Below are 15,023 nucleotides of genomic sequence, written 5' to 3' on the forward strand. Positions count from 1 at the left end.
TTGATTTCATGGAAATTTGTCAGCTCATCACTGCATCCATAAAATCCCATCTTTCTCTCTGCCCCACAGCTTCACACAGTATCCTCAGGTTTGTTAGAGGTTGTCTATGGAGGGAGGACTTCGACACTTGTATTGATCCCAGGCAACAATGCTTTTGCATCGCTGGAATGGGTCCGAGCTGGTCTCCATCAACATCAAGCTGAATGTACGTGTTTGTGGAGCTGGGAGGGGAGCCCTGTCCAAGTCCTGGGCCAAGTAGACTCTGTTTTTGCAGTGTTTTGTCCTGCTGCATTACCTGTCCATACTTCACTTTGAGGATAGTGTTAAATCACCCATATTTTCAGGAGCTCAGGCCCTAGTGAGTCCCAGAACAAGCTGTACAACAATCCTGTAGGCAGGATACACACAAGCATCCTACTCTTTTTCATCAAACGATGCTTTGCAGATAAGTCAAGTGGCAGCAGAGGGTTAGGGCAGAAAAAGGCAGATAAAGACCCAAAATGAAACAAACAAACAACTCTACCTCTCTAAGTGGGATGATAACAGTGCAGCAGCCATTTTCTTTGCTGGCAAAACAGATATAACTGTCTGAAGTATACATCCTCCCCGCTGTGTGACAGCGACTAAACGGTGTCCAGAGAGAACAGTCCACAACTTCGTGCAGCTTCTCCTTCCTGGGCAATCTGAAGAAGGCCCGAAAGAATTCATTCTGTGCTCTGGCTTCAAGATCCCTTAAGAAAAAGCAGAAAGAAAGAATCACAAGATCCCGAAAGCCAGGACATACAGTGTGAGGTTCACTTTTCGTGTTGACCTCACCAAGGGCAAGGAATACAGAATAAAAACAGGGTGCACAGCAATCTCCAGTGCCTATGTGAAGAGAGCATGAAACAAGCAACTTTGAAATACATTAAAAGAAAAACATTATCAATAACTGCTTGTTTAACAATAAGGTCAAAAGCAACTAGTACAGTAACTAGAAATGGAAAGGACACTAATTTTAATCAGCTGTTTCAGTGGTTTGGTTTGTTTTTTTTTAATTATTATTTAACCATGCATTTTCTATGGCTGCTGTATGACTTTACAGACTCAAAGAGTTACAAATTTCAGTGCCCAGGAGATAACTAAATCTTTCATCTAATGAACATATATTGAGCAAGGGAGATTAGCTAGATGTTCCTTGTTTCCCTTCACAGTAGCATTACCAACATCACCCCAGGGACTTGCACCTGCACCCAAAAGTAAGGTATTTGCTCAATGAGTGCTTCCAAAGTGCTCAATAATAGAAGTGTTAATGATGGTGACATTTACATGATGGAATCCTTGACTTGCAGAGGTATCAGCCTCAGAGAGCCCTCAGAACAGTTTCAAAATGCAAAACAGTTTCAGGTCACTTACAGACTCAGTTGGGAATAACAGCACCAGCCACATTCAGTTTGAACTTGGCCTCCTTCCAGCCACCCATCCACATTTATGTGGAGAGAAAAGTTTAAATAAATGAAACTTTCATTGCTGAGTACATGGTTATATGGACTTGGCGTTGGGGACTTATTTTTCTTCTCCTTTCTTAATGAAGAAGCCTGCAGTAATTTAAAGAACTATGCAATTACATTATAAACAGGACATGGCTATTAGCTCAGCAACAGCAGCTCCAGAAACATTAGGGCTTAAATTCTATAATTTTCTTTACTACAAGTAAATTTTTCCTAGCATGATTCACGTTAGGGAAAAAAAAAAGAAAAAAAAAAAAAGCTTGATTTTGTGCCATTGAAAGAATTTAAAGCGTGGGCTGAAGCACAACAGGGAGTGGTACCTTGGTGCAGTAAATCCCCTCTCCACTCCTTCCTTCACCCTCCTCTTCTGCAGACACCTTCCCTCTACCCCAGCCCTGCTGTTAAAATATAAGTTGAGACAAATGAAGCCACTGCGTCAGTAAGTAAATCAATTGTTTGTTTGGGTTTGGGTTTTTTTTTTAGTTTAGCTTAATCCATAGTAAAAGACATAGCCATGTGAAACAAGGAGAAAGACAATCCAGAACGAACTGAGACCTGAGAAGGGAGGATCTGCATCTGCAAGCAACAGAAAAGACAGAATGCGCTCAACCAGTGTTCAGCTTCTGTTTCCTTCTCAAGCATTATCTTCCTTAATAATATTATCCAAAGAAAGCAGACAAATAGTCTCCTGTTTTTTCACAGAGAACAAAGAGAAACCCTCTTTGTGAAGAAAGACAAAAAGGTTGCTCCTGAACTAAAATTCCACAGCGAGAGCAACTCTGATAAGTGCCTGCAGCGATCTACTATTGTGACGAAGCTGGATCAGGATATGCCTCCTAGTTAACTCACCACTAAAATATTTTCCATTTCTGCACAGCACAGATGAATACTGCTGATAGCCTCTGCAGTCAGGTCTGGTAGAGCTGTGCTCTCCTGCTATTGTGCTGAAAGGTATGAGCTTCCCTGCATGTACTTGGTTGTGAAGATTTCTCGACCTTTATGTGAAAAGAGGCTTTATACAGAAGAGTGGGACCTCTATTGAGGCACACATTGTCTGGTATTTAAGAGTTGACTGTTTCCTATGCTCCAAAATCTGAAGCTTCTGAGTTTTCAGGGTTTTGCTGCTTTTCTTGGGGCTGTGGGCTCCATGTGACAACAAGCCACAGGATTTTAAGCCGAAGAAAAATGACATCCTGAAACTAAGTAAACTCACCAGCACTGTATCCACCCCCACTCACCCTGTACCTGTGGAAGGCTGCCAACCCCAACATCCCTGGAAGTGCCTGTCCCCCCATGACTCACACACAGGCTCACACAGGGACACCACAGAGAACACACCACAGCCAGGGCTGCCCCAGAAACAAGTGCTGAAATGGGCCAGCCTGCTTGGAGGAGGGATCCCAGAATGAAAAGTGGTAGCAGAGGGATGAGATGCTGTCAGCACCTACCACTGTGAGCTCAAACAAGAGGTTTTATTCCAAAATTGAACACATATTTCCTGTTAAGCAAGCAAATTCTAGGGCTTAAAGGCTTCCCTTCATAAACACAGCCAAGCAAAATTAGAGTTGGTTAAAAAAAACCCCAACCCTGCAACTCTAAAAAACCAACAGACAAATTTAGCTCCTAAAATGAGACAGGCAATTGTTTAAATATAATACAACAAAGATGGCCCACGTCACCAAGTCCCACAGCTTCCATTTAGACTTTCACAATACCTCCAATGCCAAACAGAAATGCAACCTTTTTAGCTGCACCCCTACCTGTTTGAAAATTTTTACTCTCGCTTAACAATTTCCATGTCAGTTTGGTTTTTAAGCAAATGCAGCATATGAGTGGTAGTTAACTAAATAAAGGAAAGCTATCATTATGTAAAAATAATGGGGTTTGAGTATTTACACAAGCATCAGAAGAATAAAAGGTGAGAAAATGCAACTGCCTTGTTCCCTACTTTTCAAAAAACTCAGCAATTCCTTCTGAGTGCAGCTCCCAACTTGCATGTTACGGGATCATGGACTGCCTCCAACTCCAGCACTTCAAAGTGAACGGCAAGCCTGAACTGCAATAAGTCCTTGTGCATGACCCTGACATTACCTTCCAAGAGTTTTAAATGAAAGGAAATAACACACGCAAGACTAACAAGATGCCTAAAAGCATCAGGAGACTTTAAATGCTGTCCTCACTGTCAAATGTTTTTCCGCGCTTTAAATCCAGCAGAAGCCAACTTGGCAAGATTTTAGCTCTGCTGAGTCACTTGTTGCCTATCTAAAATCTAAACAAACTTGTTGACCTCCTGCTTTAAGAGACCAATTACTAGATTCTTCTTGTTATTCAGACTCCAGAAAGTCAGACACTTTAGAAATAACACATTCAACAATATATGTCGTGTTTATTGGAAGAACTGATAAATTCGTGTGGGAAGAAAGGCTTCTTATAAGCAAGCCAGGAGATGTTATCTGAGAAGAGCCAACATGGACTTGTCAGGACACATGTAAACTGAACATCATTCCCTTACACAGCAGAACACTAGACTTGTAGATGAAGGAGTTGCAATGAACGTTTTAGCCAAAATTTATGAAATCTTGATATATCCTCTCATGGAACTAATAAAACTAGAAGTGACAAACTGTTGTACCAAGCCAGTTGAAAAAGAGTACCTCAGAACACAGCCTTTCAGGGCTTCCTGGTAAATTGGAAGGTTGTATCAAGAGGACCTCCTTGGGAGTCTGTCCTAGATTAGCTTCTGTTCAATGTCTTCATCAGCACTCTGTGTGATGGATCAAGAGCTTGTTAGTAAGCTTGCACTTCATGCAAGGCTGGTAGAGGCTAATGAATGTAAGAACAGGATCAGGTTCAGATTTATATTCATAAATTTAAGGGATGTTGTGGGGAAAAAAGCATTACAAATATTTTCAGCTGTACATCATAAGCTTCACAAATGCAGCATGGAGATGAACTCCACCAGGAGCCATCCCTTGGGGTTACACAGGAGCAAAAGCTGAACAAGAACCAAGGCCACGTGCTCACAAGAGGAAGAGGAACACTGTGCCGGGCTGCAGAAGTGCATGGCCACCAAGATGCAGCGTGGCAGTCCCGGAACTGCAGCAGAGACAGTCCCACTGCTCCTGCCCTGGTCAGCACCGGCAATGTTTCTGAGGCAATCCTATATCCCACCACCATATGCCTGCCCCCACGTGGCATCAGTGATGAATGTCCAGAGAAGAGCGACCAGAATGGCTAAAATCGGCACTGATAAGAAAACCTGGGAGTGCAGCCTAAAAAAAAAAGAGAAAGAACACGCACATCAACCTCCAAATACACAAATGATTGCTCTAAAGAAAGAAAGCACATCCGATCTCTTCAACAGTACTGGGGAGAACAAGAAGTGACAGACTCAAAAACTGCAAAAGATTCAAGTTAGACCTCAGACTTCTAAATGACAGAACAGTGAAGTACTGGTATAGATCCTGATATGCCCATTACTGCAAATCCTTAAAAACACATTAGGCAATCACACAGAGATAACCCAAACCCTACCTTTTGCCACAGAAATGCAATAAAAGGAGGTTCTTTCTAGCCACATTCTCCTTGTTGCTCAAGGTTTAAAGCATTCTCAGATTCCCTCTCTGAAGGAATAAATTCAGATTGAAGTGACATTTATGACTCAGGATACTTCAAACAGTTTCCATTAAGCTTAGATCAGTGTTAGCAACCTTCTTTGCCTTAACATGAAGCAAAGTCATTCTCACTGGTAATTCACAGTTAAACACGAAGAAAAGAAACTGATGTGGTTAGAGCCTGGGAAAACATCACAGTTTTGAAACCTTACTGACAGCAGCACTAAAGCTTTTAAATTGTGGGTTCTGCTCTGGAGAATTTCTCACTACATTTGAGAAATGCAATGGGGATTTTTGCATCCCGTAAGAGATGGAAATTAGAAGTACGAGAAACCTATACCAGAGACTGTTGCAGCCTTCTTTTTAAAAAATAAAAAGTAGTTACCATATATATTCCAGTAAAATTGTATGGCACATACATATGTCTGCAAGAAATGGTATTTGTAGGTACCAAACACCTCAGCTTTACTTTGCTTTTTATGGCAATTATCTCAATTGCCATTAATCCCTTTGTAATCCATTGTTCTGTGCCCTATCATTTTATTAAACAGCACAAAAAATTGCATACTAACTTTTTTTGACTCTGGCCATAACATAATTTGTGTCACAGGCTCTGGGCCTAATCCCACAGACTCTCTGAGTCCCATCCCTCCACTGCTCAGCAAGATGACCCCAAGAGCCTCAGGAATGGCAAAAGTTTATGGTTTTCAGAATGCAGAATATACAGATCATGATAGCACTGAAAATGTAATTTAAAAAAAATAAAGATATTGAAACAAGCCTCTCACAAAAGAAAGCCTTGCAAACAAAAGCCATCTGCAGAAACTTCATTAACTTGTCAGAGCTGGAATAGTTCCAATGATGTGTGTGTCTGCTTTCATTTTCACAGATTATTATTTGCTTCCAAATCATATACAAGAATTAACAATGACAATTATTAGAGAGAACGTGTTGAGAGGAAAGTAATTGTTCTTATAGTACTACAATGGCCTCAAGAAAAAAAGCAGTAACAAAAGCTTCATACACCAAAAAAAACTACAACATCCTCCCCAAAACATGTTAACACTAAAAACCAGTTTATCCACTATTCAAACTACAGTCTTGCTTAATCACCTTACTTCAAAGTGGTTGCTGAAGTGGGACAAAGGACACCAGAAACAGCAACTTATCCAACCACTACCTAATTCATGCAGAGGAAATGGGATTTTGGCATCTTCCACGTTTTCATTTCTGCCATCCCAAGTCACAGCACAGGTTAGAGAACATCTTGATGAGGAAATCTCCAGTAAATATATTTTTGTCATTCCTTCTCCTCTGTAGCTTTAAGGGTTTTTTTCCTTCTTTAGTTGGAGGGAAGGAGAGAGAAAACCTGTTCGAATAAATGTGTGGGAACGTTTCTCTTGCTTGACTGTTAATAGACACACTACTTTTCAAAAATGACACAAGGCACTGACAAGTTGATTCCCTGCGAGCCCCTTATTATAGCATATTACTAAGCTTATACAATTTCTCTTTACAACTGTAATTTTACTTTCTTTACATTCAGTTAGTACCCCTGATTCAAAGACTATTTTGGGAAGTGACAATGACAAAAATCGGTAGATGCTGAGAAATATCTCCCCCCAGGCTTTTTTTGACATCTCCTCTGGATTTCTTTTTTTGCAACTAACTTTTCAGCCCAAATGCAGGAGGAGGGTGAAATGGTAAAGCATGGAAAGGGGCTGAGATACAACCTGTCACAGCCATATTCTACATTAGCTAAAGTACATATCCCCACATCTCTTGAGCCAAAAGCCTACAATGTTAAAAACAACCAGTTACACATATAGTGTAAAAACAATGGTAGCTCTTGCATTCCAAGGAACCCTGGCTATTAAAAAAAAGCCTGCAAAGATTTTTATGGTTGCTCACCACTGTGTTACCTCAAGAGAATTCTTTGATAACGTCATGGATGAAATCCTGGTGTCAGTGATTTTCCTTACTGTGTGTACATATGAAATTGCAGAGGAAGTCCATTTTATTGTTTTGAACTCTATTATGAAACTTTGCAAAAGTGTTTAGCTGAGATGTATGCCCACCACCACTGTAAAAATGTCCCTCAGAAACAATAAAATGGCTACTGGTCTCTCTTTTCTGGGAAATGATACCATGCATTCCTTATGTTTTAGTCAGGAAGCAACACCTGGGCGATTCCCTTTGTATCCCTGGCAGAGGGAGAGGAAGGAAGAGCAAGAAAGGGCATGATTCAAGAGGAGATAACCACTCCACTCACATCCCATTCAGAAAAGAAGTATTTTAAATCAGTACCTTAACCTTGATGCCCCCGGCAAATTCCAGTTTGGGCTATTCCATCCAGCCCACCTAAAATTCCTGAGGACAGCTTCCCTCCCCCTTTCTCACAGCAGCAAATAAAACACAGTTGTGTGTTGTGCTACCAGCAGAGAAATAGCCATCAATCTTTCCCCGAGAGCCAAATGCATTTCTGTAGTGGGAGAGGAATGCAGAGATGCATTTCAGGGAAGCAAGGGGTAGAGCTGAAAATAGCCATATCACAACTGAGTATTTTTTAAGTCCTGTAACTGCTTGATAAGTTGGCTGTGGCAATCACACTAGTGGGAATTCCATGTTTCAGATATGATCAAATTTCTAGAGAACTGAAGGCACTAGGAAAACCTACACATTACCAAAATTATAAGGAAAATAATACTGCTCTTCAGAAGATGGAAAATATCCCTTGCTGCAATCTTCCCTTCTATGGGGAACAGTACTTTTGAAACTTTGTTTTGTTTATGGGAAGAATATAAAGTTGAAAAATGTATCTTGCATACAAGTTAAAATGCACCTTTTGGATACACCATAATACATTATGAAGTCTCTCTGGCACCAAATCAAACAAAAGTTTGAAATCTTACCCAGCTAACACACCAAACCATGAAGCCCACTATCAAACCTCTGCTCATAACAACAGTTCAGCTTTTTACCTTTTGGTAATCTGAGTAGGATCCTGCAGGCCTGGATCCAGTTCAAAGATTTCATTATCCAGTAGCCTTCGGAGTGTCACATCTGCCAGCTGCTCCATGATTCTGAAAGCCTCAGCAATATTGAGGAACGTGGAGAAGTCACGCTCTTTATTTGCTGTAGTGACACGAACTGTGTCAGTCATGAAGACATTGGAGGTTCTTTCCAGTTTCTGGACCTCAACCCAAGGAATGATAAGTTTCACTGCAATCCAAGAGAAGAGCAAAAGTGGGTGGGAAATTCTGCTTACATTTTTCAGATTTGGGAAACAATCAAATTCAGAATGAAATGCAAACCAAAGAGGAGAGAGATACATTTTTATAAGCAAGACCAAGCACATTCTGAAATATCTGTTATGACTCTGCATTCAATCTCACCAACTCCAAAAGATGTGTCTTTTTCAGAATCTCTCCCTTACAATTTTAACTATCTTCACAAGAAACGCTAGACTGCAGAGTGGTGCCTTTGCAGAACACCTGCCATATGCTGTGCTCCTAACTCCTTTACAAGTCATTTCTGCAGCCTGCTTCCTTACTACCAGAAGAAACAGTTCATCTCCAGAATACAAAGATAAGAGGGAAAGGTTTTGTAATCTCCTAGAAACAAAACTATAGGCAGGTGGAAAACATGAACAGTTATTTTAGCTTTTAAAATAAAGCTAACTCCCATCCAAAAGGAAGCTTTTGCACATGCAGCCTGCTATAAAGTGTATTTACTACTATAATAGGACATTAAAAAAGCTGCCTAGGCATTGGAATCTTCCCGTTTTGGTTACTTTCTACTGGAAAGATGCACAGGCACATCTTGCCCTAAACATTAACTATAGTCAGACTTGTTTGTAGAGAACAAGAAGTGTAGGACACTGTTCTCTATACTTAAAGCTGTTGAATTATATAAGTGGCAAACAGAATCAGCTTACTTTAGATAACTACTGCAGGATGTTACTTGCCTCTCACACAAATCTCTGGGAAAGAAAGGCTGGAAAGGACTTTAAAATAGATTCAATTTCTTCTTAACAACTGTTGGAAGCTTCCCAGACTTCTCTGTGCCAATAACATCAAGACTACACCCCCTAACATCCCTAGCTGGTCTCCTGATGCCAATAAAGCAATAAAAAGGCAGTAATAACAAACATTGTCATATATATACGACACTTATCCATGATCATTAATTACCTAAGGAGCTACCCTCAGCAAGTTTTCTGTACTACATGAACCACAGCTGTCAAGATTATTTGCAGATTACATTTTTTCTTACTTAAATAAAGCACAGCTGCATCAACATGCACAGACTGTTGCAAATGGTCATAAAATCATCTGTACCAGCCCAGCCAAGGGAAGAAAGATTAAATAATGTCATAGCAACAGCACTGCTGTTCAGGCAGGTCAGAGACACACAGGCTCTACAGTGCTGGTGATAGGAAAAGCACCACAGCCTGTACGGGACCCAAGCCACTGATAAAAGGTACAAAGTCTTCAAAGTTTAAGAAAAACACAAATTTAATTAAAAATTGTGCAGAAACCTTGGCACACTGTTTCAAGTTATCTGATGATGTAAGCCTCTGAAATCCTACAAATACTTTGAGGCTTAGTTAAAAGGGGACTTGTCCTGTAAAAAATTTTCCATGGAGTTTATATTCACATAAGCTGTAAATTAATTTTATGAGAGGTTGAAAATAGGTTCTAATATTGCGTTCCAGGTCACTTCAACACAAAATGAAACAAGAAAAAGGGAAAAGACTTACCAGAAGCAGAAGACTTAACACTTTGCCTATCAAGAGATTTCATTCTACAGTTTGGGGGGATTTTTATAGAGGTAAAACACAATTGAGAACTAATTTTATTGCAACTCATATATTGGGATTTTCTCTGTGCAGTATTGAAGAATACAATAAATGTGATTCCTTAGCAATATTTTCAAGACCAGATTTAACCAGATTTAATTTGTGATTGCTACCTGAAAAAAACAAAGGCAATGAATCACTTGTTCTGCATGTAATCAGCATTGGCTTCTCAAATAGTAACAACCAGAACGATATTAAATCTGGATTACTCCCTGTAACACAAATATTTCATAAACATGACAAAACACTACCCTAGAAACAGAAGTAATCTGCTTCATCACAATCAAGGAAGTGGGAATAATTTCAGCATATATGCTGCTTCCCACTGAGCTAGGGAAGTTTGTTTAACCAAAAGAAATTTCAGGGGGTTTTCTCACATTTCTATGCAAATGTATGGGAATACACAGGCAATGCAACTGACTACATTGGTGAATGAACAGTGTATTTTCCATGATCAAAATAAAAAGTTGCAAACATGTAATTGTTTGTTGGGGCTTTTTTTTGATTTTCATAAATAAATATTATTAAATATATGAGAAGAAATCTCTTCTTAAACAATACAGCATGATATTGTACTTCCATTATCATTTAACAATCTGTGATATTGCATAAACAGAATTTTTGGAACAATATAAAGGGTTTTTCTCTCTCCCTCCTCCTTCCTCTGTTATCTGTCATTAATAAGTATCATTTTTGCTTTGTGTGCTTTGGCAGATTGGCTATCTCAGATTTAATGAGAGAAAACCTGCAATGATAATAATAAGAAATGATTGACAAAGGATATTATTTAATACTAACCAGAAAACAAGGAGATTAAACAAGAGCTCACATATCTGATATGTACCAAGAAATTCCATTCTACTCTTCCCAGCAAAACTCAAGTTTTGTTTTTATGGTGAAAAACAAACTTACCTGCATTTCAAATATAACTCTTCCACCTTTTGCTGATATGACAAAATAATTGGGGTGAAATAATATAAGGGAAGAAAGGACCTCCAGCTCTAAGCATGTCTTTGTATGTTTTCAGTCTTAGAAATTACAAGCTACTATGTTTCTTAAGATGCACTTCATTTTTAAACCTACAGCTATACCTAAATATTAAATCCAGACGGAATATAGCAAAGTTTTCCTAATTGTTGTAACTGACAAATATTGCTATATTTACAGCAGTATAGGTTTCTATTGCTAACCTCGTTTAAGTTTCAGCAGGATAAACAGGCCTTAAAAGGCTAGAGGTTTATGCACAATTTTACTAAACAGAGAAATGCTATAGTTTAAATGGCTACATTCATTTTTACCATTTTATGTCTGTTACTTTCATTTTTACCTTCTAGTATCTATTCCAACAGGCTTTTCATTCACACAATTCTTTCTCTGCAGAGGAACACCACAACCAAATCCTTAGAACTTGCTGAACCATCTGAAAGTCTAACAAGCCCTAGGACAAACTTCTTCTGACCTTACTGCACTGCTATTCAGAAACACAAACAAACCCTAGATCGCTGTTGTTTTTCCTTAAAAGCTCTGAATTTTCACCTGGTTCTCCAGGGCACATTCCTTTTATGCTTCCTGGTCTATCTTCAGGCAAGCAGCTTGACTCAGGCATCCCTGGCCCCACCAGCCCTTCCCCTACCACCCCACAGCAATGTGGTGACCCTGCTTCCCTGCCTGTGGGAGGGACCCATCCTTATTCACCATTTTCAGCACTAAAAGTCTCTATTTTAGAACTTGTAGAAGGTCTGCTACATCTTAAGGTTGCTTCACCACGCAAAAAAGAAAAACCAGATAACATCTATGTCTGTGTGCTCTTGCAGTGTCATTTTTATTACTGGATTCATATTAAAATACAAAGGCTGAAGTGAAAACTAAATTAAACAATTTTTCACCTGAACAACTAAAAACTCAGAAACTAAACTTTAGAGGTGAACTAGGCTTTTTATAACAATCCTGGCTATTCTTGCTTTTAACTGTACTTATATTTATATCTCTCCCCAGCATAAGATTTCTTACACATTTACACTTACATTCTTTGCCCAGGAAGAAGGAATAAAAACAGAGATGATTGATGCTCAAATAAAGCCAGCCTTGCCGAGGAACTTTTCCTTTCCAACAGCAACAGGAATAATAGGTGATCAACTTCTCTGCTTCAGGAAAATTAAATCTGGATTCAAATTTCACCAGGGCTTCTCGGAACTTCTCGGGGTCTTCCTCCTGCTCAGCGAGCTTGCTGCTCGTTTCCTCTGCAATCAATGCCTGAGTCAGGAACAAGACCATATGTCAGGATAAAGCTATGGACTCACACTCAGGCAAGTTGCTACAAGCTACCCATTCAAATTTTAATAATGCAACCCTTTCTTACAAAGAAATTACAGTCAATTTGCAATTTTCACGAATGTGGAAATTTCTCTGGTGATTGCATCTCTCATACATTTTGAAAGCTCCCAAAGCTCCCTTCTTTTCTTTACATTTAGTTTTTTCAATGAGTCTGCCAGAACCATATCTCTACACTTTCACTATGGCTTATGATTGCTCTTATTTTGTATATACAGAGCAGAAGTAGAGTAAAAGTTGTGTATACTGACCAGTACTATTTACCTATGAAGAAGCAATGCAGTCAGATGTGTCAGTAACTTGAGACATGCTTGGAACCATTACAAACATGGTTTCAAGAACATCTACATAAATATAATTAAGATTTCAGATTTTTAACAGTGGTATTACAACAAAGGAGTTAAGTATGCATTGCACCATGCAGACAAATAATCCTTATGTTACAGCACCCGGTATAATTTGCAATTACCAAGCAGTCCTAATATGCCAAAAGTCTACAGCAGGTGCAAGGGTCCAAAACCTGGACTTAACATTAACTAATGAAACCTGAAGAATTTTAAGTATGTGTTGTGCTAGGTAACAGGCTGTCACTGTGTTATCAATAGACATTAACTGTATTTGGTATTTCAGTGTACTTAAAACAAAATGCCTTTTTTAAAAGAAAGCAGGATAAAAACTATGATTTGTACAGTGGAGTTTTGTTTTTGTCCTCTTTTTCCCCAGATTAAGAGCCCACAGAGCTCACAGCAGCAAGGCTGGAATTCACCAAAAGCATTATGTTCCCACAAAATTTCCAAACTGGAAAAGAGGCTGTGGGGAGAAGAGCATCCCACTAAAACTCTTACCAAAGAAAAGCTTGTAGCACGACCTGAGGTACAGCAGCCACTAGGGAACTCACACCCCCACCAGCCATCACCAAGCTCCTCTTAGAGGATCTATTTCATTAAAAGCAGAGCTCAGGACACCAGGCTTTCTAAGTTACTCCCCCCATGCCATTGTTATTTTTAATCTGATTTATAGTCACAAAATTCCTTTACTTTTAAAATTCTTTAACTTTCCAAAAGGATGCTCACTTCTCCAACCCTGTGGTGAGCCAGCAGCTTCATGTGCTGGCCACATCAGGTGCAAGAGCCACATAGAAAAACAGTAATGTTTAGATGGTCAAAACCAAGGATGAATGACAACAACTTCATGACATTCTTCTAATAAATCACATGTAATCAGGCAGGGGAGGGTGAAAGTGAGACAGTTTCCTTACCTTCACTTTCCCTTTGACAAAACTAACAATATCTTCTTTATTGTCAAACACAGACAAAGTATGGAGCAAGTTTTGTTCCAGCCATTCCCAGTGTTGGTTTATTTCCTCTGCAGTGGCACCTAGAAAAGCAAAAAATAGTATATTGAAACTAATCCTACAAAATAAAATCGAAAGGAAGGGGAAAAAAGTAATGAAATGCACTATTTCATAAATTCATTATGAGAAACTGAACTTTCAACCTCAGAATTCTTAGTAGCAAACAGGTCAAAAAGGTCTTGTTCATAGCAGTATAGTTAGAGAAAAACAAAAACCTCATTGTTTCAGAGAATTAGTTTTAGTGCTTTTAGTTTTATCTTCTCGAATGCTCTCAACCAGCAAATGCTGCATTAAAAGTCAAAGCAGAAAAACCAGCAAAACTTCATCCTGAGCTGCTAGACTGCAGCTTATTCTGACATGACGTTCCACAAGCGGCCACTGGAAACCTTAGATTTATGCCCTGCTCCCGAAAGTCCCTGATCTTCCTTTCTCCCTCCCTCAACACACACATGCACACACCCCAACCCCCCCCACACACAAACATGCACACCCTTGGAGAGGAATACAAAGCTCTCTATATAAAGTACCCCAAAAAGATTTTGGTTCAGCAACACCTAAAGGGTTTACAAGAGCACATTTCTAGTTTGGGGAAGAAATAAAGCAAACAGAAATCTTTTACTAATACAGCTTTTCAAATCTTTAAAGCTTCTTTCTCTAAAGATTTGAGGGATTTGCTGGTTCTTTAAATGTAATGTGTTCACACTAACTCCAGAAATAATATTTCACTCATTATCAATTTGCTTTGGTTCTTTCTTCTTGAAACTGAATTGTCTCTGCATGGTATGATGATAGAAAAGTCATAGCAAGACGGGCACCACAGAGGGCTATCAAGGGAAAATCTGGGCCCTCCAGACCTTACTGGTCAGTAATCAGACATTATAGGTAAAAAAGTAAAGACAGTAATAGTTGCTTCTCTTAGTGCCTTGCTTGTGCAAGAAAGAAGAGAAATAGCTGTATGTAAGAGACAAACAAATCACACATGAATATAATAATAAAATTTATCCCAAACAGAAGACCCATTATCTCAAGATTTGTTTTGTGTGTACATTAGTGATGCATCATGTTGCCTCACAACAACAAAAAATGATAAATTTAGGTAAGGATTTCCCGCTTGTCCCTGCTCTGTTTTCCATGCAGAATGCCAACTGGCAGGGAAACCTTCCAAGCTTTAACTTCCCTGACAGGAAAGTCTTGTAATGGAACTTCTTAAATACCATTAATCAAGGTTAAAATTAAACTTAAAAAATCTTAAAATTAGAGACACTTAAAAGCCCTTTAGGTAAAGAAAACAAATCATATAAATGTTTAAGAACACCAGAAATACAGTAATTTTTATACTGAAATGGCTGCACAAAGCAAATACTGAGTTGAAA

General features: G+C 39.1%; 1 protein-coding gene across 3 annotated transcripts in view; it reads right to left on the reverse strand.

Annotated features, from left to right (window-relative positions):
- TBC1D8 (TBC1 domain family member 8) overlaps positions 1-15,023 on the reverse strand; it is a 48,574-nt gene that overhangs the window by 16,981 nt on the left and 16,570 nt on the right. For 2 of the 3 annotated variants that reach the window (XM_048325765.1, XM_048325776.1), the window contains exons 3-6: positions 13,555-13,673; positions 11,990-12,218; positions 8,086-8,326; positions 524-731 (exon numbers count right to left, since the gene is read on the reverse strand). In XM_048325765.1, the coding sequence (XP_048181722.1) occupies positions 524-731; positions 8,086-8,326; positions 11,990-12,218; positions 13,555-13,673 (797 nt within the window). Of the gene's footprint in view, positions 1-523; positions 732-8,085; positions 8,327-9,866; positions 9,968-11,989; positions 12,219-13,554; positions 13,674-15,023 lie in introns of those variants that run through there. The other variant, XM_048325785.1, reaches the window with a different exon arrangement.

The sequence above is a fragment of the Corvus hawaiiensis genome, chromosome 2 (genome assembly GCF_020740725.1).
Source record: "Corvus hawaiiensis isolate bCorHaw1 chromosome 2, bCorHaw1.pri.cur, whole genome shotgun sequence".
Classification (NCBI taxonomy): domain Eukaryota; kingdom Metazoa; phylum Chordata; class Aves; order Passeriformes; family Corvidae; genus Corvus; species Corvus hawaiiensis.